Source organism: Hemicordylus capensis, chromosome 5 (assembly GCF_027244095.1).
Source record: "Hemicordylus capensis ecotype Gifberg chromosome 5, rHemCap1.1.pri, whole genome shotgun sequence".
Classification (NCBI taxonomy): Eukaryota; Metazoa; Chordata; class Lepidosauria; order Squamata; family Cordylidae; genus Hemicordylus; species Hemicordylus capensis.
Window position 1 is genome coordinate 238,533,688 of NC_069661.1, and position 21,720 is coordinate 238,555,407.

Below are 21,720 nucleotides of genomic sequence, written 5' to 3' on the forward strand. Positions count from 1 at the left end.
TAATACGTCTGTCTCATATATCAGTTTCACCTTTTAATTTGCATTACTGAAATTAATGGACTTTTGCACAATATTCTCATTTTCCAAGTTTCACCTGTAGCTTAGGGAAACCAGGGTGGCATAGTGGCCAGATTGTTGGACTAGGACAAGGGAGTCCCAGGTTCAAATCCCCAGTCAGACTTGAAACTCACTTGGTGACCTTGGGCCAGTCCCTCCCTCTCAGTCTAACCCACCCCACAGGGTTGTTGTAACATAAGATAAGATTCAGGGGAGAGTAACCATGTGTGCCATTCTAACCTCATTGGTGGAAGGGAGGGATAAAAGCCTCTTGAAGCTTGTATGGGAGCAGGCAATAAACGAGAGGGAGGGATTATCATGCATAGCTTCTGCAATGTTCAGCAGGAAGGGAATAGTCTTCCTTTCCCCTAAAGGATAGCCATGCAGGGGAAAGATCCACCTAGTAGTATAGCTGGGAAAACGTTAAGACATAAAAACAGTTCAGCAGCAGAGTATCAAGAGGATCAGTGTTGAAGCCCACCAGTTCCGTTATTACAAAAGAGGGTATTTAAAATGTAGTCAAACTGTATTTAAAATACACACAAACTTTTCAGATTAATTACATCAGTATAAGAAAATAAGGATATTGCTCATGTTACAATGTAGTAATCTTCTCTAGGGATAAAGGGAATCTAGGAGCTGTTCCTGCTTATACATTAATGGGGGGACAGGATTCTCTCACAGTTAGCCAATTAAATTACAGTACATCACCAACCACACGGGTGCCAAACATAACACTTCTGCATCTGGTTGAAGTTTCAGAAAAGTATCTTATCCAAAAGTCGGTTTGGCACACAAATAGGATCAGACACATACATAGCACAGCTTCTAAAATTGGCTGCCTCACTTCAGAGAGGGTGATACACGCACAGAAGCGGATTTCTGCACCAGCATCCCCTGCTAAACCATGTACACTAAGTATTCTTTGCCTGGCTTCAGTAGCAGCCTTCCTACTAAATCTCTACAGTGGTGTGCAAGCAAGCCAGATCTCTTCAGATTCAGGCCAATGATTGCTATGGGGAACACAAACACAAAAGGAGAACTGGTCTTGTAGCAAGGATGCATTTGCTAAGCAGGGTCCACACTGGTTTGCATTTGAATGGGAGACATGTGTGAGCACTGGAAGATATTCCCTTTAAGCAATGGAGCCGCTATGGGAAGAGCACCTGCATGCTTGCATGCAGAAGGTTCCAAGTTCCCTCCCTGGCTTCTCCAAGATAGGGCTGAGAGAGACTCTTGCCTGCAAACTTGGAGAAGCCGCTGCCAGTCTGGGTAGACAATACTGAGCTTGATGGACCAGTGGTCTGACTCGGGATAAGGCAGTTTCCTATGTTCCTAACAAATAACAGGCAAGACTAGGAACAGTGATCAAATAAACAAACAGCCACAGCCCTGGATCCCAACAAGGTGGTAGAACACTCCATGGAAGTATCATAGGCTTGGCCATCAGCCAGTCTTTTAAGAGGAAATATTTGTTTGGAAAGAGAATTCATGTCACCATTTGGGGGAGGAAAAGCAGAATAGGTGCAAAGAACACAAAAATTACAAGTTTTCCCTTAGCACTTCATGCCAAATAAATCCATTTGTTCTACAATTTGGAAAAACTCCCCACCACCCCCGCTTTAAAAGGGCAGCTGCTACAAATTAATGGTGAAGGGTTTTTGTTTTCAGATGATGCTCAGACAGCAGATCTTCAACTCCAAAACCCACAGATCAATGACCCCTGAGCTAATCTCGGTGCAGGTCATGGATCATTTCCTACATACACACACCTCAGAAATCTAAAGCCACAAGGCCTCCTATGGAAGAGAAAGAATGTTATTGCCCATTTTGGTGACAAGCCAGAATAAGTATTTTGGAAAGGGTAGGATGAAGAGGTTGTGATGCCATGAAAGTGAGATTTAGTTATCCTGCCTACCTGAGTTCCTTGAATTCCTACCATGGAGGTGAAGGTGCTATCCTCCATTTTACCATGAAGGTGCTGTTCTTCACTAGAAGATAGTACCTACCAGCTATCCTACTTCCACTTTACATCACATGAAGCAGTCAGTATTCCTGCTCTAGCAAGAGGTTCTGTACATGGCTCCATTGCCATAAAGTCAATTAAGACACAGATTTAACATCTGTGCACTTCAAGCACCCTGTAGAAGAGAAGTGAGAGCTAAAAAATGAAGTGACCCTTATGATGGTCCTGATAAAACAAAAAGAGGCTGTTCTCATGCTCAGTCTAACCTGGGCTAGGGATGCCCAGCCCAAGTTAGGCTGCATTTAAGAACTGCCAGGATTCATGAGAATGCCGGTGGTGCCTCAGTGGAAAACCCACCAAAGAAGCCCTCCAGTTAGCCATGGTTACAGGCGCACTCACACCCTGCTTGCAGCTGGCGCTGAGACACTGTGGGGCTCCTGGCCAGTGCCGGGGGGATCTCCACAGTGCACCACACGCTCGCCTGGTGCACTGTGGGATTTCTGGGGGCTGGGATGACACTCCCGGCCTCAGCACCTCCACATTGCCAGAGGCAGCAGCAGAACATCTGGGCATCCGCACACCCAGAGGCAGCGGCAGAATAGTCTGCAGGCAAGGTAAGCTCCTGCAGCCTTCCCTGCCGCCATCTCTCAGTCTCTTTCACGGGATCGTGAGAAAAGGCTTAGACACACTTTACAGAACTTAAGCAGGATGCAAAAATATAGCACCAAAGTCTCACACTGACCTTGGCAAGAAGTCCTTTTCACCTGCAAATTTAGATCACAGGATGGTTGGCTGCATTTTGAGCAAAGGGAAGAATATTAAAATCTCACAAACTTGTAATCAGTGGGGCAGTGGAGTGACTCTTTCAGCTAGGCAACTCCATCCCTCTGCAGCCAAGCCCATACTAGCAAAAAAGTGGTGCTTTAACCTGGTAGCTGTTGCCAGGATTTTAACCCAAGGAGGACTAGAGCCTTACCAAGCCCCCTCTTGACAAAAATTAGAGTATGAGTTGTTTTTTACGATCCCCCATGTGGAGAATCTCTCTTTACTTTGGCATGGGTTAAATGAGAAAGGCCTCAAATCTGCCTTTTCCCTTCCATCCCCATATCAGATGCTGGCAACAATGGACAAATCACTCCCGTTTCCAGTTCTCTTTCTGAAGGACGAGTTCCACAGCATCGTTCACGTCACACACCACATGCGAAGCCTCCACCAAGCTTGGGTCAAAATGGAAGTCCCGGTGGCCATGGAATACAGTCTCCATCAGGGTCTCATTCTGATCAACAGGCATGTCTTCTTGGTGATTGTAGACCCCTGTGCAGACTAGTATAGACAGACAACTCTCCGCAGAGCTGATAGGAACGTTGCCATCTTTCTGCACCTCAAGAGGTTCCTCACTCTGAGGATCTGCTGCCATAGCAGTTATGTTTACTTCAGTCTGAGCTTGGAGGTAACGGTTGTAGAGGTTTGCACCATAGATGTCAGCCATTGGGTTGTCCCTGCAAGTAGCCATCAAGAAGGCAGAAGCGGGTGGGGGGCAAGAAATCAAGGTGAAAACCTAAGTCGGGGTTCTCAAACTTGAGTCCCCAGATTGATTGATTGATTACATTTCTATACCACCCCATCCAAAGGCTCTGGGCGGTGACGTTGAACTACAACTCCCATCATTCCCCAGCCACAATGGCTGAAGAATTGTAGTCCAACAACATCTGGGGACCAAGTTTGAGACCCTCTGACCTAAGTAGTTAAAAGTACACTGTACTGAAAGTTTGGTTATTTTCAATCATTAGACCAATCCTCTTCCCCATCTAGTTAGAGCATCCATGTACTATTTCTTGAGAAGGAGGAGGTACCAAATCAGCCTTCCCTCAGTGGGGGAAACAGATCTATCAGGTACATAGCCCTCTTCCTCCTCCTCCATGCGGACACTCAGCTCCTACCTGTCTTCCTGTCTCCGGCTCAAAGAAAAGGGCTTGCTTACCCAATAGCGTACAGCTGGCGCAGAGGGGACTTCCAGCCACGTTTCTCCATCTGCTGTCGTATCACATGTTCAGCATAGCGATAGGTGACTGTGCTTGGCTTACCAATCAGAGCCTCGTACTTCAGATCTTTGCCGGTCATTTTCTTATAGATGTTCTCCAAGCAGACAAGAAAAGTGCCATGGCCAAATCTGACCAGGGAAGACCAACATCAGCACACATGTTAAGTGGGACATCTGAAGTTATCAACCATCATGGGGAAACCTTAATGCAGCCGAGAGAGCCCAGTCTCCATTATGACCCACTTAGGAATGTGAGGGACAACAGGGGAAAGATACTGCTTCTGAGCACCCAGAGGCATCTGGCTGGCTGCTGTTAGATGCACAGGCACAAAAGGGGCTCTCTGAAATGAACCAGAAGGAGTGAACCTCTTAGGCTACATTTGCACAATCACAAGGATCCTGGTTAAAAAGTTAATTTGGATTAGTGAGCCCAGTGGGGCCAATTGTGTAACCCAGAATTTCAGGGCAATTCTCATCAAACCATTCCGGTTAACCAGATTGAATCCAGGTTAAATGCTGATTACCAGAGCAGTTTGACTATAACTGTCCTGAAATTCTTGACACAGTCAGCTCTGCTGGCCATGCTTACTAATCCTGATTAACTTTTTAGCCTGGTGATTATGTGAACACAGCCTAAGAATAACAAATCAGTAATGGAAATATATAATGAAAATATAAGAATTTTTTTAAAAAAATCACAGTGTGGCAATATAACAGAATTCAGATAACAAAACACAATATATTTTAATTACACTTCACACTCTACAGGCAATGGATTTAGTTCTGAAGATTGCTGAAGGAAAGTCTAGGAGGAGATCAATATATAACCTGGAAAAATACAGCAGCAGATTGGAATTGAGCCATTTAACCAATTTCAGGTAATCTTCATCAAGAGCCACTTTTCTCACTTTTTTCACTGAGCTTCAGCAAATGATATTATGTACTTAACTATATGTTCTATATTTTTGATTATATATTTTTGATTATATATTTTTGATTACTTTAAACAATTTCATTATTCTCTCTAATAATAATGCTGCTTCTGCCTCTTGGTTGCCGTCGGAAATGGCATGCTAGAGGAGGGTAACAGAATCATGCACGTTCTGTTCCAAGGGTAACAGAATCATGCACATTGCCAACTTTTCCCAATGATTGTAGTCATAAGCAGGTTTTTAAGCTGATGTTATACATACCCACTGGCAAGAGCACATACAGCCATATTTGTACAAAACCCTTAAATATTATCTGAAACATGCAAAATACATCAGAAGCATAATGAGAAATTATGTCCAAAATTCTGATTCAGTTGCAGCTGTATTCTGCACGTTTCAGACGCTATAATATTTAAGAGTTTTGTAAATATACGGCCTTATAGTAGAAGATATTCTCTTGCCTGTGAGTATATGCTTGAAAATGTATCAACTTGAAAATTTGCTTATGGCTAGTCATTGAAAAAGTGGTAACATATCTGATTCCATTACCCTAAGAATTACCCAGGAGGAGATGGACCAAAGCAGTGAAGGCAAGGAAGGCTATTTAATAAGAATATAAGAACTGCCATTTGCCATACTGGATCATGCCAATCAAAACAATCATCTAGGGCAACTGAGAAAGGTCTTTTTTTTTTAAAATAGCTTTTACAATATAATGTTTTTTAAAGAACCATTTTAAAGTCTGCATAGAAGATTATACAGAAAACGCTAATATATGGTCTTCATAATAAGCATCAATAACATTTCAAAGCACAACTTTTCACTTGGGTATTTTGTGTTCAAAAACCCAGCAAGCTTTTCTACTGGTTTCATTGCATTCGCTGACCTGCCTATATTTTCACAATTGCAGAGAGTCTCAGCATTATCACTGCATGCCATCTCTTTCTGCAGCACTCATCCATGTACACAGATTTGTTCCAATATTTTGCAGTAAGCATCCATGAAACATATTGGGCAGCTAAACTTGGGTAATTTTCCATACAGGAAACAGGACATATTCTGTTAACAGGTTTGCTTTGAATGATACAGATTTTGGGGAATGGGTAATAAAAACTGGTTGGAAAAGATCCCCATAGGACATTTACTTCACCTTGGCATATGGGCCTCTGCCATCCACAAGAGATCCATGTTGCAGGCCACGATTGGGAGATGTGGATATGGCACAGTAGACAGCTCTACACCTAGATTCCCATTGCTTAAAAGTACATCAATAATCAGCTGCAGGCAGGTCTCCCACCGGACTGGCTCCCCAAAGAGAATTATCCCTAGAATAGAGAAATGCAGAGGATTTTTAAATTAAGAGTATGCCAAAATAGACACCTAAATGATAGAATAACCCTGCCTACTACAGCGTGCTTCTCTTTGAAAACAAGTGCATGCATGTTGCACTCACATCATCAAGTGGGGTCTATTATCTGCTCTCTCTTTCCCCCTCCTGCCTCACTGTTTAATCACATAACACACATTCTTTGGTATGAGAAGGCACCGATTGTTGGGAATTGCATTAGTAATTGTGCTATTTCACTGCTATTGTGGGCAGCCCAATCAAGTATATCTGAAGAATGGGGCAACTCAGATGGGCTCCCCTCAATTTACCAGATATCCCTATGGATGCACCCAGTTACCCCTGCTAATTGGGCAGAGAGGAACCTTTCAAAGTGGAGATTCTCTTGTATTTAGCCAGGAGAGAGCAACGGGCCCTATTCAACCCCAACATCCAGTGGCTGTTGCTGGTATCTACCCTGTGTTTCTGTTATGGCTGTGAGCCCTTTGGGGACGGGACCCTCTCCTCATTATTTTTCCTATGCGAACCGCTTTGAAAACTTTTCTGTTGAAGAGTGAATATAAATAATAGTAGTCATAGCAATAACGTAACATGGTCTTCAGGCTCGACTTTCCTAGAGACTGCTCCCCCCTCCCCACAAAGAGCATTCTCCTTCAAAAAAGCTTGGGGGTGCATGCATTTATAGAGGAGTCATCTCATACTCTACAATTTTTTTAAATTTTGTACACTGCCTAGAGATGTACATATCAGATGGTATTAAAATATGATAAATAAATAAATACTACCGCCCTGAGCCACTTTAGGAAGGGCTGTATATAAATCAAATACATACATACAATCCTTCCTAATACATTGCATTTTATATCCAATGTATTATGTATTATGATCCTATGATCCTTATCAGAAGTACTGATAAGACTTTTGCTCTGCATATTTCTGTATACCCATTAGTATAGCCTTAGGTCTTCTCTAGATTGGTGCTGTCCCTTTGGTTTTTGTCAGGCACTTTGGGACAGGATCCTTTGGAGAGTCCAATAATCTTTTGCTGGATTCACATGAAGCTGCCTGGCAAGGATTCTGACAAATAGGTGGATTCTGCCCCTTGGAAATCAGAAGTCAAAACCATGGTGCAAAAAAAAAAGGGGGGGGAGATACTGCCTTCTTCTTACACACTCTCACAGGGGAACTAGACACTAAGAGGGAAGATGGGGTTCTCAGCCCTGTAATGCCAAAGCAGGGTTAAGAAGGGTGCTTTCAGAAAAGAAACAATGGAGGAGATACTGGCTTACATACCACACACTCCATGGTCATTCTAAGCAAGATGCGTACCCGCTCCTGCATTCTACTCAAAAGCATGTGAGTGCTGGCTGTGTGGGAAGTAGGGTGCCTCCATCCCTACTAAGCACAGTGTCATTGCTGTCCCAGCTCTGCTCTCATTGGGAATGATGGGAGCAGCATCAGAACCACAATGACACTGTGCTTAATAGGCATGGAGGTGCCCCGCCACCGCAAGCAGTGCCTGTGTGCTTTTATGTAGAGAACAACAGTGAACTGTGCAGTATGTAAGCCACTTAATGTAAGAACATAAGAACAGCACTGCTGGATTAGGACCAAGGCCTATCTAGTCCAGCATCCTGCTTCACACAGTGGCCCACCAGATGCCTCTGAGAAGCCCACAGGCAAGAGCTGAGGGCATGCCCTCTCTCTTGCGGTTGCTCCCCTACAACTGATATTTAGAGGCATCTTGCCACTGAGGCTGGAGGTGATCTATAGCCATTAGACTAGTAGCCATTGGTAGATCTGTCCTCCATGAATTTGTCTAAGCCCTTTTTAAAATCATCCAAGCTAGTGGCCATCACCACACCCCATGGCAGAGAATCCTATAGATTAATTATGTGCTATATTAAAGAGTACTTCATTTTGTTGGTCCTAAATTTCCTGGCCTTCAGTTTCATGAGATGACCCCAGGTTCTAGTGTTTTGAGAGAAGGAGAAAAATCTATCTGTCCACTCTCTCTACTCCATGCAAATTTTACACACCTCTATCATGTCTCCCATAGTCACCCCTTTTCCAAACTATAAAGCCCCAGGTGCTGTAGCCTTGCCTCATAAGGAAAGTTCTCCAGGCCCCTGATCATCTTGGTTGCCCTCTTCTGCACTTTTCCCAGTTCTACATTGCCCTTCTTAAGATACGGTGACCAGTACCACACTAAGTACTCCAAATGTGGCTGCACCATAGATTTGTACAAGTGGATTATAATATTAGCATTTTTATTTTCAGTCCCCTTCCTAATGATCTCTAGCATGGAATTGGCTTTTTTCACAGCTGCTGCACACTGAGTCAACACTTTCAACAAGCTGTCCGCCATGACCCCAAGATCTCTCCTGGTCAGTGACAGCTCAGACCCCATCAGTGTATATGTGAATTTGGTGTATTTTGCTCCAAAATGCATCACTTTAGACTTGCCAGCATTAAACCACATTTGCCATTTTGTCGCTCACTCACCTAGTTTGGAGACATCCTTTTGGAGCTCCTCACAATCTACTATGGATTTCACTACCCTAAATAGTTTAGTGTCATCTGCCATTTTGGCCACTTCATTGCTTACCCCAATTTCTAGATAATTTATGAACAAGTTAAAGAGCACTCGTCCCAATATAGATCCCTGGGGGGACCCCACTTCTTACTTCCCTCCACTGTGAAAACTGTCCATTTATTCCTATCTTCTGTTTCCTGCCCTTCAACCAGTTACCAATCCACAATTGAACCTGTCCCCTTATCTCATGACTGCTAAGTTTATTCAAGAGCCTTTGGTTGGAAACTTCATCAAAAGCTTTTTGAAAGTCCAAGCATACTGTGTTGACCGGATCATCCTTATCCACATGCTTGTTGACACTCTCAAAGAACTCCAAAAGGTTAGTGAGGCAAGACTTGCCCTTGCAGAAGCCATGCTGGTTCTCCTTCAGCAAGGCCTGTTCTTCTTTTTGCTTAACAATTTTTTCTTAGGTATGCTTTCCATCAATTTACCCGGCACAGAAGTTAAGCTGACCAGTCTGTAGTTTCCTGGATCTTTCTTCCCACCTGACAATTTCCCCTTGCAACTGCTCCACCCAGCTCAGGTTTTAAACTGATTTAAACAGCCTGCCTTTTTCTTGCCATTCTCCCCCACATCTCTTTCTTCCCCAAACATGTCCATTATCTAAGCAACCATAGATTTACATATTTGCAGAGGTGACATCCAATTTGCTCCAAGAAGAACTTTTTAGATGGGTCCATGATTATCATTTTCACACAGGATCTCCAACTGGTGTGTTTGTAATGATTCACAAGATCAAACAAGCTTAAAATCACTTACCTTCTATGATGGGGAAGTCAATAGTTGGAGGAGGCTGTCAAAAGAGTGATTAGAAAAGAGAGAAGCTAGTCATTTTGCAGTATTCCAAAGAACAGGCCAGAAGATTTTAAGAGCAAGCAATGATGCTTGGTATCTAACTGCAAGGACACGAGGAACAATTTTTTTTGTAAGAACTGTAGAGTACAGTAGTCAATTTTTAAATAAATTTAAAGCCTCAGAAACAATATATCATTTTATCCATGCAAGCTTGTAGAGTTTGACTTTCTGCGTTGCAGAACATTGGTTTTTAATTTATAGGAAACTAAGAGCTGCCTTACAAAGGATGAAATCCCTGCAGATACAGTTCCAGCCTCTTTCACAAGAAGCTTCAGTGGGTATGGAAAGATTTCCTTCTGGAACCAAACAAGAGCTACTATAGAAGATCTTAGAGTAAGCAGTGAAATACTTTTTCTGCCAAGAGACACATCCACACAGATACTTCCAGCTCAACACATTTTGCTACTTAGGTTGGTACTTGCCAGATCTTTCGGCCTCCGGCTTTGATCTACCATATCCAGCAAAGGGAATGCCTTCCTTACATCTTCAATGGTGACAATGTACTGGAACCCTAAACTATTTCATATGGTTAAGGAAAAGAACAGTCTACCTTCTGCAACTTAAGAGGGAAATTGTTCAGAAGTAACCAAAGTATTTAGTAACTGGAGCCCACAAAAACCCTGCCCTGTAATCACATCTAAACACCACTTACTTTCCTATCCTACACAGAAGGCCAAATGCAGAGCAAATCATGGTACAAATTATACCAGCACCCATACATTCAGCAGGAAGCAACCAATGCTCTGACTCCACAGAAGCCAGCTTCTTATGTTTCAAATGTGTGAAGGGAAGACAGAACTGTTACATCCCAACATTCTATCCTATTGGTGGTTCTTACTGCACAGAGTGAAGCCTTCTGCCATACGTTTTGAGTGACAGATGTAAGAATGTCCCATTTTCAGAAGATCCTGAGTATCAAAGTTCCAGCTTCTTAGAAAGTGTGGGAGTAACCTGTTTTATTATCGGGGAGGAACCACCATTGAGCGAATGGGTTCAAAGAACCCAGGCCGCCACTGAAAAGGGCAGCTGGAGCCCCTGTTGAGCATGACATTACAAGCAAAGGGGGCGTGGCCCGATTGCCAGAAGGCCCGCCCCAGTCCTCCCCATCTCATTTCCAGGCAGTGCTTGCTGCTAACAGCCTTTATTTTCCTTTCTCTCCCTCCAGCAAGGGAGAGGAAAGGAAATAAATGCTGCCTGAAATGAGAGGGGGAAAGCTCACTCGGGGCTCTCCAGAGCCCGAGCCACACCCCCGTGCACGTGACGTCACACGCATGGGGCATCACTGGTGGGGCCGTGGGGCGGAACACAGGCTGCCATTCAGCTGGCTCCGCTACTGTTTATTATATATTTCAGGTCACCATGCTGAGGGGGAAATGTACAATATTCCCAATTTCAAACTCTTATTACGCAAAAATACCCACATTGCATGCGTACCCAATTTCAGCTCAGTAATATGTATACACCTTATTAATTCTGATACCCTCACAAATTAGCCAGGGCCAAGTTGCTTCTATAGTCAATATCCTAAGCAACTAGTGCTTCTTCAACTGTGACCCTACATGCAGTGGCTTAGGAAAGTATTGGCCCTCCCATGATTAATTGTTCATTTTGATTGGACCAGAACCTGTCATTTCCCACAACAGGCTGGGTTGTGAATTTACTGCATTATGGTAAATTTGTTTCTTAGCTACATGTGTGTCTCACCATTCCTCCAAGAGACACAGGATAGTAGGAACACAGGAAGCTTCCATCTCCTGAGTCAGACCACTGGTCCTTCTAGGTCAGTATTGTCTACTTTGACTGGCAGAAGCTCTCCAGGGCTTCAAGCAGGAATTCTTCTCAGCCCTATCTGGAGATCCTGGGGATTGAATCTGAGAACTTCAGAATGCTCTAGCACTGACCCCATCCCCTAAACATGGTACACATGAGCCCGAAGCAGACATTATGTTCTACAAGTGTACAGACGTCTGTACACTTGTACATGTGTTTGTGTGAATGGCTGTACCTCTATTCATATTAAAAGTGAACCCGGGTACAGGCCCCTCAAATGCATGATACAGAAAAGAAGTGAACTGCTGTACCTGTGTTCAATGTAACATGTGAATGATTGTACCTGTGTACACTGTATACTTATACAAGAGTTGAACATAATGTGTGAATGGGTCCCATTCTATTCTCACAAAAGCCCTGTGAGGCAAGTTAGGCTGCGAAGGAGTAGCTTGTGCAAGGCCATCTAGCGAGCTTCATGGCTGAGTGGGGATCTGAACCTATGTTTCCTCAGTGCAAGTTCAACACTAAGCATTCCACAACACTGGCTCTCAATACATGGCTAGAGGTGGAGACGGGAAGGGGGGGAAACCTAGAAGCAGCAAAAGATACTTCCTGGCATTCTCCTCCACTGGACCCTGCCCACATACCAGCACACATTTGTCATGGAACTCATGGAAAAGACGCAGAGGGCTGTGGGAGAGGATCACCCATTCCGGAGAAACCTGAAAAGAGAGAGAAGTCATTAGGACAGGGGGCTCACCATTTCCACATGCAATACTCGCAATAGCCTGACTTTTCACCGTCCATGCCACTATGGAGACTAGCATAAGACACACCCAGTGGATTAATCTCTGCAAGAGCACCCAGATCAGCCCTTCTTCTTTCAGATATTAGAGACCAAGAAGAAAGACTGGGAGTTGTTCAGGTAGAAATGTATCAAAAGATAATATGCTGGCTTGTCTGTTCATTTCATCTTCTTCACAGCACAGCAGAAAACACAATCAAAAAGGTGATGGGGGTGCCCAAACATACACAAGCAATACCAGAGATTGGGTTGCACACAAATGTGCATCACATGATTATTCAACACTTCATGCATGTGTGAATTACTTCCATTGGAAAGTATTGCATTCAAAGTGATGTTGAGTGACATAGGAAGCTGCCATTTACCGAGTCAGACTGTTGGTCTATCTAGCTCAGTATTGTCTTCACAGACTGGCAGCGGCTTGGAGAAGGCAGTTGGAAGTAGCAGGCAGGAATCTCTCTCAGCCCTATCTTGGAGAAGCCAGGGAGGGAATTTGAAACCTTCTGCTCTTCCTAGAGCAGCTTCATCCCCTGAAGTTTATCTTAGTGCTCACACTTCTAGTCTCCCATTTATATGCATCCAGGGTGGACCCTGCTTAGCTATGGGGACAAGTCATGCTTGCTACCACAAGATCAGCTCTCTTCTCCTTGATCAACGAAGCTCTACATGTGCTGTTTGATCTGTGATGGCCATTTCATACAGAGTCATCACTTCAGGCTGCAGTAATCAAGCAGTGAACACGTATGTGTGGAATTATCCACTAATCTTTGGGTCAGATGTCCTAGAACCTAGAAATCATTACATTACACCATTACTAGTACAAATCTACCATAGGCAGTTTATTTTAAAACAGACATATCTCAAACATGTTCTGAACAGCACAATTGTGGCTGGTTTACTCAGTTTACAGAATTCCAGGTTACTGGCTCCTTCCTTCCACCAAATCTTCTTTACTACATAATAGCCTGTATTAATTCAATAAGACTGAAAAAGTCTGAAGCAAAGTAAGGTGTCTTAAACAGAACAGCTGGACATGTTTCAGATTACAAATGGAATTAAAAAGGAGCTTTCACAAAATGTTACAGGAATGGAGAAAGAGGAGAGAGCGGTCCCTTCTCATCATAAAGGGAGGGTCCATAGCTCAGCAACCCAACACATGCTCTAGTCAGTCCCCAGTATCTCTAGTTATTGTGAAATACTTTGAAAACTCAGAAATGCTAGACAAATGTTGAGTATTATTATAATTAAATGTAGGTCCTATCTTTCTTTCATCATGGAACTCAAGACAGAGTACATGAAGGATCCTAGATGGTTACCCATCAAGGCAGTGACCAAAGCATGTGCGGGCACTATGTGCATGCTGGCGCCACACAGGGATACATGGGATGTGTGCTGCCCCAGCTGGAAGCTGCATGGAGCAATGGAGAGCAGATAAGGACCTGCTCTCCTCTTTCTTAAAGCTCCTGCTCCCAAACGGTGCTCAAACTGCGGTCCGTGCACACCCTTAGTGACCAGACACCTAGACCTTCTTAGTTTCTGCAAGGGGGCTGCATCATGTGCCCCAAACCTACACTGGGGATCCAATTAAAGGATCTCAGGTAGCAGCACTGGGAAAGATCTCTGCCTGAGGAGCTGGAGAGTCAGTGCTGGCCAGAGCAGACGATCCTGGACTACTGAACCAAGGCTCTAACTCGACTGCTTAGAGCAGCTTCCTGTGCTTGTTATGCCAGTGGCTTGCTATGCCATTGTATCACAAACAAATGCAGTGTGGGTGCTTCTAACATCAGTGATGATTTTGCTCTAGCTCCTGTGCTTCGCTCTTGCGTGAGAGCACAAATACTTTAGGAGCTGGCCGATGCTCCAGAAGCACTCCGTTAGAGCAGAAGCGCATCCCTTGAGACCCTCAGCAATGTATTTGCTGCTCTCACAGAGAGCTTCCAGAGTATTTATGAGCTCTGGAAGTATTTGCATTGTGGCACAAGATTGCCCATGCTTTATACGTGCAGGGACTAGTGTGGGGGCTGCGTTAATCAGGGTGTCAGCCAATACTACAATGCACTACACTTGCATGACTGCATTTCATAAAGCAACCACAACTGCATATTTCCTGCAATATCCATCCAGTGCTGGAGAATGTGGTATATTTACCACAGAAGCACAACTTCCTTGGAACCATCTGGACTGTGTACAAGAAATGGAAATAGACTTATGGCACTAAAAACGAAGCTCTACAGCCGAAAGATGGAGGCTTCCTTTCTGGGAGGATCCTGCACAAATGCTTTTAGAGCAAGAGTAGAATTCTACCCTCACCAGCCACCAGTCAGTGACCCCAATATTCTGGATGCCACACATCCTCACTACCTTAAATCCCAAAGCACCGGACAGCTCCTCAGCCTTGTTGTCTCGAGAGCAGTTCCCAGCATTGGTTACAAATGCAACTGGGACATGGAACCGGCCCTTTGAATCAGTTAGTTTCTGGAAGGCCTTCTTGGCAGCGGGAATGACTTGCTGGCCCCGTAAAAGAACGCCATCGATGTCAAAGAGGAATCCAAAAGAGGGAGCAGTCTTCTGCAGTAGACAAAGATTCAAAGGAGTTAGACTATGCAACGTTGCTATTTAGGAACAACAAGAGAAAGAATATTTATTAATAGCTCTGAATAAATTCTCTGCTCCTAAGGAAAGATAAACAGAGAGAAGTTGGCAGTTTCCAGTCCTTTGTTTATTTAACACATCTCCATCCCTCTTCTCTGTGTGCTCAAAGCTGACAAGAATTCCACTTAACCTTTAAAAGCTAGAATATGTACACACAAAACAGAACAGGAAGCAGCCCAAATTGATTGTAGGTAGGTGATCCTCAAGAAACCAGACTTAGAAACATAGGAAGCTACCATATACTGAGTCAGACCATAGGTCCATCTCGCTCAGTATTGTCTACAGCAGGCCTGCACAACAACATAAGGCCCGGGGACCAGGTCTGGCCCGCAGGGACATTTTTTCTGGCCCCAGGGGTGGTCCAAAGTTTTGTGGTGAGGTGCAAAAATGCTATTTTACCCTGTGGCCCTGGTGGTGGTGAGACCCCTTCCAAATTAACCTTTGCAAACTTTGAAAGTGCATGAAAGGCAGGAAGGAAGGAGGGAGGGTTGTTTGCAGCCTCTTCTTCTCTCGTGCGGTGGGTAACCAATAATTCCGTTCATTCGTATTTTCAATACTTTCCTTTATATTTAAGAATTAATGTTATATAATCATTAATGTGCTGAACATTGACCTTGCCTCCCACACACTAAGTCATGGGTGGTTCCGGCCCACTGGGTTATTTGGGTTGTGCACCCCTGGTCTACACAGACTGGCAGCAGCTTTCTTCAAAGTTGCAGGCAGGAATCTCTCTCAGCCCTACCTGGAAGATGCTGCCAGGGAAGGAACTTGGACCTTAGATGCTCTTCCCAGAGCGGACCCATCCCCTGAGGGGAATACCTTGCAGTGCTCACATTTCTAGTCTCCCCTTCATATGCAACCAGGGTGGATCCTGCTTAGCTTAAGGGGACAAGTAATGCTTGCTACCAGAAGACCAGCTCTCTTCCACTTGTTGCCTTCCCAAACAAGTGGGCTTCACTCAGGCTTCTAAAGGGTTCATAACCCACTCAGTGGTAGAGCACCTGCTTTGTGTTCAGAAGGTCACAAGTTCAGTCTCTGTCAGCTCTAGGTAGGACTGGGAAAGATTGCTGTCTGAAATCTCGGAGTGTCGCTGCTAATCAGCATAGATCAGGGTGGGCAAACGTGGCCCTCCAGCTGTTGTTGAACTACAACTCCCATCATCCCAGCCACAATAAACTGGACCAATGAACTGACTGGAAGCAGTTACTTATGTTCACCTCTTGAAGAAAATCATTCCACAGCCTCAGGGCACCCACTCAAAAGGCCCTGCTTAGGATATGTTGCAAAGCCTTCAAATATTATCTTCATGTCCCCAGCTAACTGAGCAAAGAGGCACCTTTTTAAAGTGGTGATTCTCTTTATTTAGCAGGGGGAAAGCAACTGGCCCTATCTGTTCCCAGCACAGCATTCCTCCAGTGGCTGTTGCTGGTGCTTGTCTTATGTAACTTTTTAATACTGTGAGCCCTTTAGGGACAGGGAGCTGTTTTATTTTATTTATTTATTTGTTTATATCTACGTAAACCGCTTTGGGAACTTTTGTTGAAAAGCAGTATATAAATATTTCTCGTATTTGTAATGTGGGGGCTCATGTGGCAGGAGGTGTTTCCATAAGGTATCAGATAAAGCAGAGAGCAACAAAGCCTGTTTGGAGGTGGTTCCGCTTCTACATAGGAACATAGGAAGCTGCCATATACTGAGTCAGCTCAGTATTGTCTTCACAGATTGGCAGCGGCTTCTCCGAGATTGCAGGCAGGAATCTCTCTCAGCCCCATCTTGGAGGTGCCAGGGAGAGAACTTGGAACCTTCTGCTTATCCCCAGAGCGGCTTCATCCCCTGAGGGGAAGATCTTAGAGTGCTCACACATCAAGTCTCCCATTCATATGCAACCAGGGCAGACCCTGCTTAGCTAAGGGGACATTTCATGCTTGCTACCACAAGACCAGCTCTCCTCTACCTCGAGGCTCGTTCCCAAAAGGGGGTACTGAGGGACAACTGCTCAACCCCTTGGCAGTTATGCTATGAGGTTCTACAAGGTCCCATTCTTTCCCCTATGCTGTTTAACATCTACATGAAACCACTGGGAAAGGTCATCATATTTGGCCTGAGGTGTCATCAATATGCAGATGACACTCAGTTGTAGCTCTCTTTTTCATCAGACACAGGTGACGCAGTGACTGATCTGAATTGGTGCTTGGATGCAGTAATGTATAAGCTGAGACTCAATCCAGACAAGACAGAAGTACTGTTGGTCGGTGGTTCCTCTACCTGGGTGATGTCCAGCCTGTTCTAGATGTGGTTGCACTCCCCCTGAAGGACCAGGTTCACAGTTTGGGGGTGCTCATTGATTCAGCACTGTCACTAGAGGCTCAAGTGGCCTCTGTGGCTCAGAGCACCTTTTATCAGTTTTGGTTGATACACCAGCAGCGACCTTACCTGGACAGAGAAAGCTTGGCCACATACTCATACTCTGATAACCGCTCACTTAGATTACTGCAATGCCTTGGTACGTGGGGATGCCTTTGAAAACGGTCCGGAAACTGCATCTTGTACAAAATAGGGCTGCAAGATTATTAACTGGGACATTTTGATCATACCACGCCAGTGCTTCATCCAGGGTGGATTTGATTTAAATCAAACTGATTTAAATCACGATTTAAATCACGATTTAAATCACTAGCAGGGTGGATAAAAATCAAAAAAATCCGATTTAAATCAAAAATCTGATTTAAATAAAAAAAATCGGATTTTTTTTAATTTAAATCGGATTTTTTTTATTTTTATCCACCCTGCTAGTGATTTAAATCGTGATTTAAATCAGTTTGATTTAAATCAAATCCACCCTGGTCAGCTGCACTGGCTCCCAGTCCATTTCCGGGACCAATTCAAAGTGCTGGTTTTAACCTTTAAAGCTGTAAATGGCTAGGGACCAGGTTACCTGAGAGAATGCCTTGCCCCATATATCCCTACTTGAACCTTAAAATATTCTTCAGAGGCTCTCCTCTGGGTGCCCCTGCCAAATGAGGTGAGGTGGGTGGCTACCAGGGAGAGGGCCTTTTCGGTGGTTGCGCCCCATTTATGTAACATCCGTCCAGTGAGGTTCACCTGGCTTTGTCACTTTGTTCTTTCAGATGCCAGGTAAAGACCTTTTTGTTTACCCAGGCCTTTTAAATTCTGGTTTTCAGATTTGATCTTATTTTTAACTAATTTTAAAATGAGTTTTTAAGCTGCTTTGTATAGTATTTTGTTTTCTTTTTTGTCTGTTATGATTTAGTGTGTTATGTGTTTTTATTGTATGCTTTAATCCTCTGTTGTGAGCTGCCCAGAGAACAATTTGTTATGGGGCAGCTAACAAATAAAGTTTATTATTATTACTTATTATTAAAGCCAACTGCCAGTTTTTACAGAACGGTCATTATATCCACTAAATGTCCAGTAGCCTTCTTGACACATTATGAATATACATACTCATTCGAGTACATTCCAAAACTGCTTTAGATTGTGTTTTCTCTTTGTTGGATCTGGATAGAGTGGACAACATCTCAACAGTCACTGCTTTGTTTACATTTGTGCAACAAAGTTGCGCTAGTGTAAGAAGGTCACATAGCTGGGTAAAATCATGGGGATGCTCAAAATTGCATTGCTGTGCAAAAATTCCCCGCAGAACATATGAGCAGGTTGCACACCTACCTCACTAGTGCAAACAAGTTTGTGCTAGCAGAACACTAAACTGGAATGCAAGTTCCAGGTTTAGTGCAACTAGCTAGTGCAACAGCCTTGCACTAGTGCAGTGTTCTTGCACAAGTGCTGTGTTAGGATTACAGCCGGTGTTTTTATTCTTATGGCTGTTAACAATACATACAACTATGATACTTCCAAATCAGCCCTGGATTGTCCTATTCTCTTAGCCTGTAATCCTAAACATATCTACCTGAAAGCAAGTCTCACGGGAATCAATTAACTTCCACATACAGTGGGTATAGGACTGACTTTGTTTTACTGCAGTAGGCTGATCTATGCCACCAGATCTATTATACACAAACCCAGACCTTAGATTACCCTATACTGGTTTGTCTTGAGGCAACTTCTTCCCTGCCCCACCTCCTTTTTAGATGATCTGTTCTTCTGGCAGAATCCCAAATATGGAAAGGAAATAGCTTTGCACAAATGCTGCAAACACACCTCTTAACATTATAATACCAGGCAACTTTCTTCTTGGGTAAAAATACAACAGCAAGCTGCACTTCCTGATGGCAGCTTTTCCCCAGTTACTCTAGCACTAAGCTTGAAATAGGGGTGGGGAGAAGATACAGAGCCAAACAGGTATTGAATAGAGATGTTTTGGTGATAGTGCCACTTATATTGACTGCCTAGAGTTTTCCAGAAAAAAATTGAATTTTTTGCTAATTTCCAGAAAAAAATTCCCTGCAACCACCCCCCATATGCATAGTTTGTATAGTCCCCCCCTCAGAAAATTTTACTATGCACATTTTTCAGACACCCTAAATGGATTGTGAGCTGATGTGACATGTCATTTGACCTAGATGTTTAATACAATAACTCCACCATATTAATTTCCTATACCATATTTCAACATTTTCCAAGTAGCTGAACTGGAATATTTTATTGGGGGGGGGGGATAAATACAATAAATGTGGTTTAATGTTACACTGAAACAAATGCAAAGCTTTATGTGGAAATTTAGAAATAGATTTTTTTCCACAGAAAAATTAAGTATGGGGAATTTTTCTGGAAACACATCTCTAGCTGTGCCTCCTGTGTGGATTTTGCTAGCTCATCCAGACTAGGAGCAATCAGCATGGGCAAAATGGACAGTCCCATGTGGCACAAACTGCAAGTGGCATTAGCACAGCTGACACTCTTCCAATCCTCCACCTGCAATTGCCTCCCACCTCCCTTCAGTCTCTATTTCATGTCATGAGTGCAAATCCAAGCAGTGCTCCTTCTATGACCAAATCTGCCATTTCTAATGAGACTGTTTGAGAGAGCCATATAGAGAAGCAAAACAAATTGGTAGCAATAAAGTTCCTTAAACACTGGCGAGGTGTAACCTGTTCTGCAAGATCAGTCAACAATCTGACAGCCCCATGTCCAAGACACTGCAGTAATCTAACCTGGAAGGGATCAAATACTTTAATACTTCTAATGTATAAACATTGTTACTCTTCATATAAGTACATTCACAACTTTGTATTGTTATGCATCATGTATTTTCAGTAATTCTGTCGAGGCCCAAGACTAGCAGTATAATGGCTATAATTGAATTATTAGAGGTTTCTTATCTTTCTAGTAAGGCTTTACAACCCAAAGGGATGATAATTTGAAAAATCTTAAGAAAATCCCTGTCAGATCAGAGTCCATCTAGCCTAGCATCTTGCTTCTCAGTAGCCAACCAGATGTAACTAAGAAAACTAGAAGCAGGGCATGAAGGCAATACCCTCTCTCCTCTTCAGAGGTATACTGCCCTTGAACATGGAGGTTCTACATAGCCATAGAAACATTAGGAAGTGGTCTTATACCACATCAGGTAACACTGATCCATTTAGCTCAGTATTGTCTACTATACAATGACTGGCAGCGACTCTCAATGTTGCCTTCTCAGCCCTACCTGGAGATGCCAGGCATTGAACCCTAGACCTTCTCCATGTAAAGCAAATGCTCTACCACTGAGCAGCAGACACATCATGACTAATAGCCAGTTACAGACCTGTGGTCCTCCATGAATTGATCTGATGCCCTTTTAGCAATCTGATGCCCTTTAAAGCTATCTAAACTAGGGATAGGGTTGTCAGTGCTGAATGAAGCTATTCCTGGATATTCCCCCCATCGCCCAATATTTTTTCACAATATTAAGCCATGAAAATTTCCAGGATTGCTTTTGAGAGTTTGACGCCGATTCTTGGAAACTCCAGCCCAAACCTGGAGAGCCGGCAACCCTAGCGAGGGACCATCGCCACACCTTTCTGTTTTCCAAGAGTTTTAAGGGTTGTTTGGTTGCCGTTTTAGTGATGAAATTCTTCATTTCTGTAACAATGGGGAAGGGGGATAACGCACGAGGCATCCTTCACGGAGTCTTAAGAGGTCCCTGAACAAGCCAGTGCAACATATGGCATGCTACAGGTCACCATCCTTTCCCCCGCCCCATCCATCTCTGCCGAAGCCCGCCACGAGCAGCCTAGGCGAGAGGAGAGATGCATGGGTGGAAGATTTTGGCAGGCCAGGCAGAAGGGCTGGCCCAGCTGCCAGGAAGGCTTGACCCCGGAGAGGTCCAAAGTGCCCCAGAGCCCAAGGAGACCCGGGGTTTCTCTCACCTGACCCACTGCGGGGCGGCTGCGGTGGCTGCTACTTCTGCCAGCGCTGCTGCTGCTGCAGCTACCTCTTTGCGCCGAGCCTGCGGGCAGCCATCCCCGGAGAGCAGCTCTGCTCACATGGAACAAGCCGCTGCTCCTCAGGGCCATCCGCCTGCCTGCTTTTGCGGTTCAGGGGACAGTCCTGTGCCCGCCCCTCTCTCCCTCTCTCCCGCCAATCCCAGCCCCAAGCCCCAGGAACCACATGGTGCGACGACAGCCCCGCGGAGATGAACTACAGTTCCCAAGAAGCCCGGAAATGAAATTGAAATAAATCCATGTAAGGCAGCGAAGGAATTGCAAATGCTTGCAACGCACACGTGGAAGAGTTGCAAC

General features: G+C 44.1%; 1 protein-coding gene across 2 annotated transcripts in view; it reads right to left on the reverse strand.

Moving 5' to 3' along the window:
* Positions 1-505: 505 nt before the first annotated feature.
* The window catches only part of HDHD5 (haloacid dehalogenase like hydrolase domain containing 5), a 29,355-nt gene continuing 8,140 nt past the window's right edge, over positions 506-21,720 (reverse strand). Inside the window, exons 1-8 of one of the 2 annotated variants that reach the window (XM_053255466.1) lie at positions 21,349-21,544; positions 14,729-14,935; positions 12,172-12,284; positions 10,215-10,308; positions 9,697-9,730; positions 6,147-6,321; positions 4,005-4,193; positions 506-3,522 (exon numbers count right to left, since the gene is read on the reverse strand). In XM_053255466.1, the coding sequence (XP_053111441.1) occupies positions 3,156-3,522; positions 4,005-4,193; positions 6,147-6,321; positions 9,697-9,730; positions 10,215-10,308; positions 12,172-12,284; positions 14,729-14,935; positions 21,349-21,495 (1,326 nt within the window). In that variant the 5' untranslated portion in view covers positions 21,496-21,544 and the 3' untranslated portion in view covers positions 506-3,155. Of the gene's footprint in view, positions 3,523-4,004; positions 4,194-6,146; positions 6,322-9,696; positions 9,731-10,214; positions 10,309-12,171; positions 12,285-14,728; positions 14,936-21,348; positions 21,545-21,720 lie in introns of those variants that run through there. The other variant, XM_053255467.1, reaches the window with a different exon arrangement.